Here is a 12742-nt window from a genome sequence, read left to right as displayed (position 1 = left end):
TCACCTCTTGTAATATGAATACACCTTCTCATAACATTCTTCCTTTATGTTCTAAAATAAAACTCTGCCCTATTCATCAAACTTTTCTCCTCCCATATATCATGTCCATCTGACAGTGATTGCTAGGGTTTAAAGAAGTTTTTCAGAGGTTTTACAAACTTCTGCTACTCTCTGGTTCAAGAAATAAGTTGTCTTTGTGTTTTAAAAGCATACCCAATGTACCACTGGCTTATGTACCTAAGTTGTAGTAATATTGTAGTTATTGTTGAGAACTGAGCGTTCCAGAGTATCAAACTTTATACTTCGATAGATCAATTAAAAATAATTTGAATCATTAAAATCATTCTTAAACACATTATACTTTTCAATGCCTTTTTAAACACAGTATATGAAACCAGTCAAACAGTTTCTTAGGCAAGTCAGTAGCATCAAAAAGATTGTTTATTGTACTGTGTTAAAATTATGTGTACTTAATAAGCCCCAGACTGGTCCAGTGGTTTACTTTTTGATGATTCCTAGTCTTCTTCCATACTTTCCTCTGTTACTCCTGTGTGGTTGTTCTCCTCATAATCAGCCACTGCTACTCTTAATTAACTACCAGTTGTAACTAAACAGTTTTTTAATGTTTATTTATTTTTGAGAAACCGAGAGAGCATGAGTGGGGTAGGGAAGAGAGAGAGGGAGACACAGAATCCACAGCAGGCTCCAGGCTCTGAGCTATCAGCACAGAGCCCAGTGTGGGGCTGGAACTCACAGACCACGAGATCATGACCTCCCAGACCGCAAGATCATGACCTGAGCCAAAGTCTGACGCTTAACCGACTGAGCCACCCAGGCGCCTCCTACCAGTTGTAATTTAGAGAAAGTGGTTAGGCACCATGAGATGTCCAAACCTGATAAATGATTAATATCCTTCACTTCCTAATTCTGTCAATATGCCCTGACCTGCAGGTATTTTTTTTTCAGTTCTTTGGAATAATAAAATTGATGGGCTTAATTACTGTTTTTTTGTTTTTTTGTTTTTTTTCCTTGCTTACACATCTTCTTTTATTTCTGGAACTGAGGCTGTGCTTTATTTGGTTGAACCTGACTGTAATTTGAATACATTAAGAGAAGCCTAATCTCATTATCATTTCCAAAGAGGCTCCCAGGAAAAGGATAAAAGAGAAGAAAAAATATTTAACAGAACGTATACAATATTGTCTTTCCATGTTCCTCAATAATGAACAAATAGATCCTACCTAAGTTTTACAGAAACAAATCAGTCTTCAGTTATTATTCTTCAACTGGATAAATGTAAGTGGGGATATAGAAAGTATTTCACTGTATTGTGTTTTTTCATTGTTTCTTAGAAAAGTAAAGTTTGGGGCTAGGTAACCATTCCCGTTAGCTAAAATGTATATTTAAAAAATATCCATACATTGAAGTGGTCTGCATAATTTAATTAAAGCTGCAACAATACTGTGATGTGATGGACTGAAGTTCAAACTGTGGAAAGGATTTGCAGAAGATCAGTTCCTTAAAAGTTTAATCATTAAGGAGTGTAAAGAACTTCACTGAAGCATCTTCCATGTTTCTGTGATTTCACCCAGGGAAGTTGTGTCTGCAAAAACAAAAGTTGAAATTGTTAAAGCTACGAGAACTCCATAGATAAGGGGAATACCATCAACTTCGCTTGAGAAGAACTAAAACTACATGATGTTTCATTATACCTTTTATTTCTAGGACATATTTTTATTGCAAAGACAATAACACAAAATTATAATTACAGATCAAAATGCATTAAGAAGAATATCTTCAACGTATAAACTAGGTGCTTATTCTCAAGCCACAGTTCCTTTCTTTGGGTACCTGCTCTATTCTATTTCTTTTCCATTTTCAATCTTGGTTCAAGGATGTTGCCATGACATATATAAGAAAGATAAAGAAAATCTGACTACTACTTCCTGTTTATTGCTATGATAACATATTGATAATTGTTGTATATTTTGCTCAAAGGGGAACAATCATAATACTGGAATTTAAACACGGCATTTCTGCTCTTTGAGAGTTCTGTCAGTATATTTGAATGATAGTGTGTCAAAATTGTTTTAAAATAAAAAAATTGTCAGTATAATAAAGCAACATGTGCCTTACATTCTTAAAAGTCTTAGTGCATATGGCAGCAAGGGGTAGCATAAACAATAGTCTTATTTCTACCAAATTTGATCAGGAAGGCATCCTGATTTCAGTGGCCTAGAACTTGCTAACTGCATTTAGAAAAAACACCTCTCTGAATTTAAGTTGTTTAGAGCAGAAGGCTATAAAAAACTCAAAACTCAAAATTTTGGTCCAATATGTTAATGACTTGAGGAAGACATTGTGCAAATACCAGATTATCTTCCTTTCCAAAATATAGCAGAGAAGAGGTTAGAATTTGTTCTGCAAACTAGGTAACATAAAGCAGCTGTATCTAGACCTAAACTCAAAATAATAAGCAAAACTTCCACAATTAGAACCAGTTTCACTTTTAGTGTGAACACTTACAGTGAAACCCAGAAGGTGAAAACCCACAAATAAACCTGGTCTAAAAGAGCCTACATTAACTCCTACAGAAGCGGAACAAAGATTTTCACAGTCAGACATACTGCTTCTGTTTGTTTTAGAAATGTATAACCAGAGAAATTGCATCCAACAATGACAATTATACCCTGAGGACCTTATAGGTGATGAGGAGAACTTTGGTCTAGAAGTCTAGAGACCTGAGTCCTGGGCCTTGCTCTGAGAGCCTGTACAATTTTGAGCAAATCAATTTCCTCTCACAGACCCAATGTCCTCATTTGTTAAAAACAAAACAAAACAAAAGGATTGGATTAAAATAGACCTTATATTCTTAAATCTCTTAGTACTTAATCCAAAAAAATATTGTACCAATAAGAAATAGTATACCAAAAATTGTTTTGAAAAGTTAAATGGAAATTAGAAATCTATTTTTATGTTTTTTTATTATTCATAAACCATAAAACATAAAACTTCACATGAGGAAGTAAAAAAGCATCTGAGAAATCCTAGTGATCGTGGCAGGAAATAATAAATAGAAACCTAATGGTTGAGCAGGTGCACTTGCAATGATTGACAAAAGAGAAAAAGAAAATATATGATGTTAAGTTTTATTCTAAACCTATTCTTCTGTGATATACCATCGTGAAACTTTAATAACAAGGACAGTGGTTTTCATGATACTCAACAAAGCCTATTAAATGAAGGACATAATATATTAATTTGGATTTCACCCATAGTGATTCGAGAGACATTATATTAATTCAACTACCTTTTGATAGTTTAGTAGCTCTCTGGAGTTTATATGGTCTAAAACTTCATATGAAATGATATGGAAATGAGTTTCCTGAATGATTTTTTTCTTATCATAACCTGTTTTGGCTTAATTCAGAGATACCAAATGGGATGTCCAAGGTGATAGAGAAGAGGTGGAAACTGATCAAAGTTTTAATCTCAGTGTCAAAATGTTATCAATACATCAAGAAACTGGAGGATTGTGATCCTGACTTCAAGGAGTTACTTGGTTTGTAATAGCAATTAGTTAGATCTTTCTCAGATATAAGGTGGTGATTTTTAACAATCTTAAAGAGTGACCATACTTGGTATATCTCTAGATGTAAAGAAAGTCTGATCTATGTTTTGAAGATGCTACTGCTCAAAACGCACTGTTCGTCACAGTATTCATTAAGCATCCCCCCCCCCCCCAGTATTTGTGGACATTCAGTAACTTCATAACTTCATTGATCAAGAGCTCTGTGGACAAAAAAAGATTCTTTTAACTAAGTCATTCTGAGAATAAGAAAGTTGAAGTAAAATATTTACTTCTCATTGTGGTTTAGGGCATTTGACAAAGAGAAAAAACAGGCATGATTCAAGTTGAGAGGTTCAGGGCTAATGTGATGCTCTTGGGGACTTTGCAGATTTGGTTTAAGCATCATCTTGAGAGAAATAAAAAGCAGAGTTTTCTCTTCTGTAGCTTGAAATTGTCAAAACAGTTCCAGGTTGTCTTACCTGCTTGGGAGAGAGGATGCATTCTCTGTAGCCTTTCCTGGGAAAAAACATATTGCCTAGATTTTATGTTTAACACTTACTGTTTAAAACATATAATATGTATGGCTAAATATACTTAGTAAAATATAAGCTTAGAATTTAAGTTTTCTGGATTTGAATTCTACTTACATCGCTTACTAGCTATACGGCACTGTGAATTAATTAATATATCTAAGCTTTTTACTTATTTGTATAATAAAATAATAATAATAATTGTTATTATTATTATTGACTACTACATGTCAGACACTATTCTAAATGTATATTGTATATCAGATTTAGTCCTCTGCACTATGTAATGTGATAGAACTTATTATTATCCTCATTTTACGGAGGGGGATTTCAGAATTTCAACAAGATCCCACAGCTAACAGATAGATGAATTAGGATTTGACTACAAAACTGACCTCTCGAGCTGGCAGTTTTACCCCTTATACTGTATTGTTTCTCAAGGCACTGGAGAGAGTAATAGGACCTACTTTATGGAACATGATGATTAAATGAAGCTATGTGTGGACAGCACTAAGTATAGGGTCTAGTGCAGAGTAAATTTTCAGAACTATAATCTAAGATGTTATCACTTGCATGTACTATGTGTCCAATACATTCTAGACTACTATATGCATCTGATTTAATATTCACAATACCACACTATGTATCACAATACAATCACCGTGTTATTATCTAAGTGTACAAGACATAGAGAAATAAGGTATTTTCATGGAAACAAGATAATGAATGAGTGACAGAACCAGGATTTTGATTAGGTGTTCTGATTCCGTGCCTATACTCTTTCTGCTACATCATTCGCTCTCCTATGTTCCATGTTATCATAATTCTGGGAATGTAGTTATCGGCAACAAAATGGTGTGTGTCACTGAAATGTGTCTTCTTCATAATAGAGGGATTAGCACACAGTTATGTGCATGTGAAGGTGATTTATTACATCAATTAGAATTTTAACCATTGTTCACATATTAATGCTCAATAGTTATATAAGAATCTGGGAGAATAACTGAATCTTTTTTATGGTGAAATATATCTCGGACATTCTTTTACTTCTTTAATGTCATTTAAGTTATTTAGCATCAATATATTATTGAGTACAGAAATGTTGAAAAAGTTATTTTATAACCTAGGAAATCAAAAGGGCAATTTATAAATCAACTGAATCAATTAGCCCATGGCAAAACATTAATCAGAAGCCTGCATATATTGTTACTTTGTCAAATGGTACTCACAGTTGGAATCAATTAGCCTCTGGAATTTGAGAGACGGTTTCCACCAATCCGATCCACAGGGATACCAAATCGCCTTTTTGGATGATCTACTACTTTCCTGTAATAAACCACGTAGAACATTTCTAAGCTGAAGTCCAAGTTATTAATTAATGACTTTTGCTCCTTTATTTCTTGCAGATCTGGGCACTGTCTTTGGGAGTGGGCATACATATAATAGTTACCTTTCATCAGTGCCCACTATATGCCAGACACTATCTCTTATCCTTTCAACATCTGTTAAAGTGGGTATAACTACCTCCATGTCACATCTGAGGAATCAGAAGCTTAGAGAAATTAAATGACTTATCCAAACCAAACAGTGCAGTTGAGAGTTGGGTCTTATTAGCATATCAATTTGCTAGGTGTTTAGCTTGGGTAAGTCCCTTCCTCTCTTCAAATCTTGGAATATTCATTTGATAATAGAAGAAGATTGAAGTCTTGTCAGTGGTTTTCCCCAATCTCTGCCTCAAAATGGTTCTTCAAGGGAAAAATGGTAGTGGGAGAGGAAAAAGTGCTGATGCCAACATTGAATGTGAAGTGCATCTCTCTTGTCTTCCCTCAGATTTTACCCAGAGACACTTGGTACACAATGGTCTATGTCTGTTACATAGTCTCTGTGCCAAATACTGTTTGAAAAAAAAAAAAGCTTCATTATTACAATAAAGTTTAGGGGCACCTGGGTGGCTCAGTTGCTTAAGTGTCCGACTTCAGCCTAGGGCACGATCTTGCCGTTCCCAAGTTTGAGCCCTGTATCGGGCTCTGTGCTGACAGCTCAGAGCCTGGAACCTGTTTCAGATTCTGTGTCTCCCTCTCCCTCTCTCTGTCCCTTCCCCACTCACACTTTGTCTCTCCAAAAATACATATTAATATAAATAAATAAATAGATAAAAAATTTAAAATAAAGTTTAAAAATCCTACAAGAGAGCTTCTAGCTTGTACGTTCTATCAATTCTCTCTTTAGAAAGAAGAAACATCTTAATTTGATTTGTTATTGCCATGCTTTAGTTCTATCAAATCAAAATCCTAATGGGGAGGTCTCAGAATGCTCAGTACATGACTTTCACTGGCCATGGAGCTGTGAGAAGTTTTCCTAATGAAGATAGAGACAATTTAACCAATTTTCAACAGCTTAAAGAGTTAAAAAGATTTGTTCAGAACATTTTGAACAGCTTCTATTCTAATTATTTGCATTATATTGTCAGTATATACTACACAATTTAAACACCAAAAATTAATGAAAATTTCAATATCTATTATTTTTTCCTATTATCATTGATCATGTAACTACTATATATAAGGTTATTTTTGTGGCTGTCTTGGGATTGATAAATCAGACACAGCCTTTGCTTTCGAAAACCTATAACTAAGTACTCACAGATGGGTAATGATTTAATAAAAATAAGCAGAAAAAAAAATCTCTCATTTTTATTGATGCCAAATTTTTACCTTATCAGCATTCCTCATATCACTATTAAGTAAATAATTTATTTAAAAACTCTGAAAAGTATAGAGAATAATGGAAACACAGGGGATTTTTATTGCTGTGTCTTACATATAGAACATTGTATAAACACTGCTTGATTGTAATTAAAACAATAAACTTGGTGGTAATTAATATTTACCTAATGCTTTGTAGAAGCCAGGTACTATGCTTTGTACTGTGTAGACAAAGATGATAAAAATGGACATTGAACCTGATATGGCCCTATTCTCAAATGATATTGTAAGAATGAGGCCATGTTATGGGTTTTGTTTTGTTTTGTTTTTACCTAATTCAGCCTTCTTTTCTGTTGATTAACATTCATCTTCATTTCCAAGTTGGCCCTTAGTTTTGCTAGTCAACGCAGGTAGCATTGTTTGTATGATCTTTATAAGGCTGTCTGCTAAACAACAGTTTGCTCAGTGGGGAGAAAGCTGAAAAAAACATATTTAGTGCTTATCCTTAACCTAGACATACCTCTGCCTCTCTTCTTCAGATTTCTAAAAAACATACCTTCTTAAGGGACTCCTGGGTGGCTCAGTTGGTTTAGTGTTCGACTTCAGATCACGTTATGATCTCACAGTTCGTGAGTTCCAACCCCACGTCAGGATCTATGCTGGCAGCTCAGAGCCTGGAGCCTGCTTCAGATTCTGTGTCTCCCTCCCTCTGCCTCCTCCCCACTCATTCTCTCTCTCAAAAATAATAAACATTAAAAAATATTTTTAAACATACCTTCTTAAGAGGTGTCTATCATTTGTACTTCTGGATTTCTTGACACTACATTGGCTACGTATTTTTTGACTTGATAATCAATGAGGAAACATGTTATCTGTCAAATTAGCCTAAAATTAATGATAAAGCATCATAGGGAAATTATGTATATCAGTTGTACTTTAGGTATTCTGATGTAATTATAAATAATTACTGTTGAAAAAAGAAAATGTCTCTTTTCTATTTTGTTTTATTCATATAAGTAAATTTATAGACTTTTATTTTAAGCAATTATTTTCCTTGTGGTAGTAAGAACAAGACCTCCTCAAAGATGTTCACACCATAACCCACAGAATCTATGTCACCTTACATAGCAACAGAGACTTTGCAGATATGATTAATAAGGACCTTGAGATGAGAGAATTATTCTGGATTTTCTGGGTAGGCCCAATGTGGTCTAGCCTCCTTAAAAGTGGAAGATGATTGAAGAAGAGTGGGTCAGAGGGCTGCAAACTGAGAAGGACTTAACCCACCACTCCTGGCATTGATGATGAAGGAAAGGATCAAGAATCAAGGAATGCTGTGACCTTTAGAAGTTCTCAGAAGAAAATGAGAACCTCAGTCCTACAACCAAAATGAACTGAATTCTGCCAACAACCTGAATAAGCAGGAAATGAATTCTCCACTATCGTCTCCAAGGAGTGTGGACTGTTGACCTCTTGACTTCTGTATCCAGCTGGCAGATTGGGCAAAAGAGAGCACAGAGCAGCTATCAGGGAGAGATTGAGAGGCTACACAGTGGCTAGCAATCAATCATATGGCTACACTTAACTGAAAAGGAGACAGAGAAAAGTGGTATAGAATGACATATGGGGACTGTTGTATAGGACTTCTGACCTATAGAATTATAAGATAATAAATTTGTGTTGTTTTAAGTCCAGAAGTTTAAGGTAAGTCATTACCATAGCAATAAAATAGGAATATGTTTGTCTGATTTAGAGTTATGTCTAAGGGCAATTTGTTTATATATATATAAAACAATTAGACTGATGCAATTTTTACTCTTTGAACCCTTCAGTTCTTTTACTGACTACCCCACCATAACTCCAGGAAAAGGGTAAGAGAGAAGCCATCTCAGGGTCAAGGAGAGTGGTCAGAAGTCCCAGACAAATAAGAAGAGGAAGTGAGAAACCAACCCCTTCCAGGTGTTTAAAGGACTGGTTGAGAAGGGGAAGGAAACGACAGCTGGGAAAAAGAGTAGTGCCACACATGTGAACTGACCTCCCAGAGCACCTGTGGGATGGATGGTGGCAGGAAAAGTAACACTTCTGCTTTTTAATTTTTTAATTTATTTTTAAAAATTTATTTACTTTGAAAGAGAGAGAGAGAGAGTCGCACATGAGCAGGGAGAGGAGTCCATTGTGGGGCTCTATCTTACGAAGAGTGAGATCATGACCTGAGTGGAAATCAAGGTCTGGAAGCTTAACTGACTGAGCCACCCAGGCGCCCCTGCTTCTGCTTTTTAAAAAGAAAACATGACAATCTACGCATCATTATAAATTAGAACAGAACATTTATTGGTTCATAGTACCAATGCATTTTTTTTCAAAAATAAAGGTCCAATAAATGTAAAGAGGATTTTTTTTCTTTCTTTACCACAGTTGATCTTTTTCTGCTCAAGCAAATAGGAGGCAGCTGTAGAATGGTGGAAAGCAAAATATTTTTTTTCCTTCCTTCTTTCCTCATTCCCTATGCTTTCCTTCCATCCTTTTCTCAAGATTTGATTAGCAACCACGACATGAAAGACTCAGATTCTATTTGATTCTTCTACTTATTGATGGTGTGAGCATTTGTAAGACTGTTGTCATTCTGAGCTTGTCTTTCCTTTTTGATAAAATTTAGATACTTCTTGCTCTGTCTATCTTCCCAGCCTGGTTATTTATTTAACATACTTATTTGTTAAATAATATTTTATTGATTTATGCACAACCATATGTATTTGTTCTCTGCACTGGGGATAGAGTGGTGAATATGACATGCATTAGCTGTTAAAGCTCACATTTTACTTGAAAAAAGCTAATGAGGTAACACACCTGAAATCATTTTACACATTTTAAGTGATTCTACTATTCTTTCCCATAAGTCCTGCCCACTGGTTTTCAAACAATTTGTAGTTTACCATTTCTACAAATAAAAGCTTTATAAAAGAGATCAATGCCTAGAATGTTAGGTGAAGAACACTCTCAGTAAAGAAGTGCCCCTTCTCCATATATGGTGGCCCCTGAAAGAGCTTCCAGAACCACGTAAGGCTGCTTAGAGCAGAGTTTGAAAACCCCTGGCCAAGAGTATAAGAATGTTTTTGTTCTAGCCATAGATCTGTATTACTGTGATTCATTTTCTAAAATTTGGGATACGTTTCAAATGCTCACATGTACCTTGAAATCAAATAAGAAAAATAAATAAAAGAAATATATATGAAAAACCATGCAGTAGTTACAGTTTTTAGCAATAATACAAATGAAAACAATTATTCCCATAAAGCAGATAAACCAACAACATGATCATAGCTCAGTAAGTTAAGTAATTTCTACACAGTCTCCATCCATTTAGAAGTAAAATGGCAAGCTAGTATTTATCTTAACATTTTTGCTGATAGGAAAAATATGTCCAAGTACTACACTCTATGACACATACACTTACAGGAACAAACAGTGTGTAAAACACAAATAGTAAGATAGTGAAATAAGTGTTCTTAAGACCAAAGGGGAAACTGTACTTTCTGACTACCTAGTCCCTCTTGTGACAAAATAATGGTATGACATGGTTTATCTAATCTACCTTTTTCCATTCTAACAGATTCTGAAACAGTTTAAGGATACAAAATACCTGCCAAACTAATACAAAGAGAATGGATTGGTCATTTTAAATACAACCTAAACTTCACATTGAAATATACTTCCTGTATAAAATAGGATTTTTTAAACATTTACATTCTTTGATAATTCACTTTCTGAAAAATTTTTTACACTCTAAAACAGCAGTTAGAAAACTTGTATTTAAACTTTTTATTGCGAATCACTTCACACATACAAAATAGTCTATAAATTTATCTATGTTCAGTTTAAAGAAAAATAAAATGAACATTCCTGTTGGCACCAAATTAAGAAACAATATAACCGGCCCTTGAATTCCCCAGTGTTCCTGCTTCCACACTGAATATCTTTCATGGTTCAGTCCCAGAGGTAATCTATAGACTGAATTTTGGTCTAATAATTATCTTGCTTTTCCTTATAATCTGTATGTATTATTCAAAACTCTCTTGTTTAGTGAGGATGGTTCTAAAATTTTATTTAAAGAAATAACATATGAATTCTTCTTTCAGCAAATATTTTGTGTTTTAATATTTGTCCATGTTGATACATGCAGTTTATTTTCACTATTGTATAATATTTTATTATACTAATTAATATATAAAACAGTTTATTTTTTTTTTATTTTTTTTTTTATTTTTATTTTTTTAAATTTTTTTTTTCAACGTTTTTTATTTATTTTTGGGACAGAGAGAGACAAAGCATGAACGGGGGAGGGGCAGAGAGAGAGGGAGACACAGAATCGGAAACAGGCTCCAGGCTCCGAGCCATCAGCCCAGAGCCTGACGCGGGGCTCGAACTCAAGGACCGCGAGATCGTGACCTGGCTGAAGTCGGACGCTTAACCGACTGCGCCACCCAGGCGCCCCTAAAACAGTTTATTTAGATATTCTATCATAGACAGAAAATTGAGTTATGTTCTTTTTTGTCATTATGTACTAGTCAGCTGAAAATTTTCTTATAGATGACTTTAATGTACACTTAAAGATTTCTCTAAGTATATTTTTAGAAGTAGAATTGTCAGCTGTGCCTGTACTTAATTATATTACATAGTACCAGACTGTTCCAAAGTTGTTATAGCAATTTACATACCTAAGAGCCATGTATGACAGTTCCTATTGTTTCAAATCTAGGCCAACCCTTGCATTGTCAGACTTTCAGTTTTGCCATTCTGATGTATTTGTAATTATATCTCATTGTGGTTTTAATTTGCTTCCTTTGAATAAGTTTCTTGCCTTTTCATTTGTTTATTGGCTATTTGGATTTCTTCTCTTGGAAGTGTCTGTTAAGTCTGTTGCCTGTTTCCTATTGGTTAGTTTTTCTTTTAAATACTGATTTGTAGGAGGGTTACAACTACTCAGAATATTAGATTTTGTCAGATGCAAATATCCTTTCTCAATTGTGGTTAGTCTTTATTGTGTCTTTTATGAAAATCTTTAATGTTGTTTTTAAATTTATCAAGATTTTTACTTTTTATTAATGACTCCACTCTAATGTTATGAAGGTATTCTCCTATTTCATCCTACAATATTTTTGTAGTTCTTTCACATTTATGTTTTTAATGTTTTTGAAATTATTTTTTATTTATGGAAGGAGACAAAGGTCATTTTTTTTTATTCATGACCAATTATTTATAAGTGTTAGATTCAGCTTAAGTTTCATGCAAATTTCTTTTGCAGTTTTACCTAGAATTTTATTGCATCTAAGGTATAAATAAGTTTGGAGAGAATTAAAATTTTTATGATATTGAATCTTACTATCTAAAATCTTTTACTAAGGTTATCTTTCATGCCTTCTCAATAATTTTTTAATTTCCTCTATAAAGACGTTTCATAGTTTATTGGAATTGTTGTTGTGACACCATATAAAAATATGTGCTATAGGTTTTTCAACAGGCGTCCCTTACTTGGTTAAAAAGTTTCCTTCTATTTCTATTATCAGTTCTATTATCAGATTTTGATCATGAATAGATGTTTACTTTCATTAAGCGTTTTCATGCATCTATTGGGTGATGTGGCTTTCCCTCTTCAATCTGTTAACTATTTTTTGTTTGTTTGTTTGTTTGTTTGTTTGTTTTGAGAGAGAGAGAGAGAGAGAGAAAGAGAAAGAGAAAGAGAATGAATCTTAAGCAGGCTCCATGTTCAGTGTGGAACCCAACATGGGGCTTGATCCCATGGCTCCAGGATCATGACCTGAGCTGAAATCAAGAGGCAGTCACTGAACTAACTGAGCCACCAAGGCACCCCTATTAACTGTGTTAATTGTCTTTCCAAAGCAAATCAATCTTACATTGTATTTTTATGATGAACCCAA

General features: G+C 34.2%; 1 protein-coding gene across 3 annotated transcripts in view; it reads right to left on the bottom strand.

The window, feature by feature from the left end:
* Positions 1-1511: 1511 nt before the first annotated feature.
* Positions 1512-12742, bottom strand: part of OSTN (osteocrin) — a 96024-nt gene continuing 84793 nt past the window's right edge. For 2 of the 3 annotated variants that reach the window (XM_058730843.1, XM_058730842.1), the window contains 2 exons: positions 5331-5427; positions 1512-1603 (listed from right to left, as the gene is read on the bottom strand). In XM_058730843.1, coding sequence (XP_058586826.1) covers positions 5343-5427 — 85 coding nt within the window. In that variant the 3' untranslated portion in view covers positions 1512-1603; positions 5331-5342. Of the gene's footprint in view, positions 1604-4050; positions 4088-5330; positions 5428-12742 lie in introns of all 3 variants that reach the window. The other variant, XM_058730844.1, reaches the window with a different exon arrangement.

Source organism: Neofelis nebulosa, chromosome 5, assembly GCF_028018385.1.
Source record: "Neofelis nebulosa isolate mNeoNeb1 chromosome 5, mNeoNeb1.pri, whole genome shotgun sequence".
In the NCBI taxonomy this organism is placed as follows: Eukaryota; Metazoa; Chordata; class Mammalia; order Carnivora; family Felidae; genus Neofelis; species Neofelis nebulosa.
The sequence above is the reverse complement of the archived record's forward strand: the minus strand, read 5'-3'. Positions and strand labels throughout refer to the sequence as shown.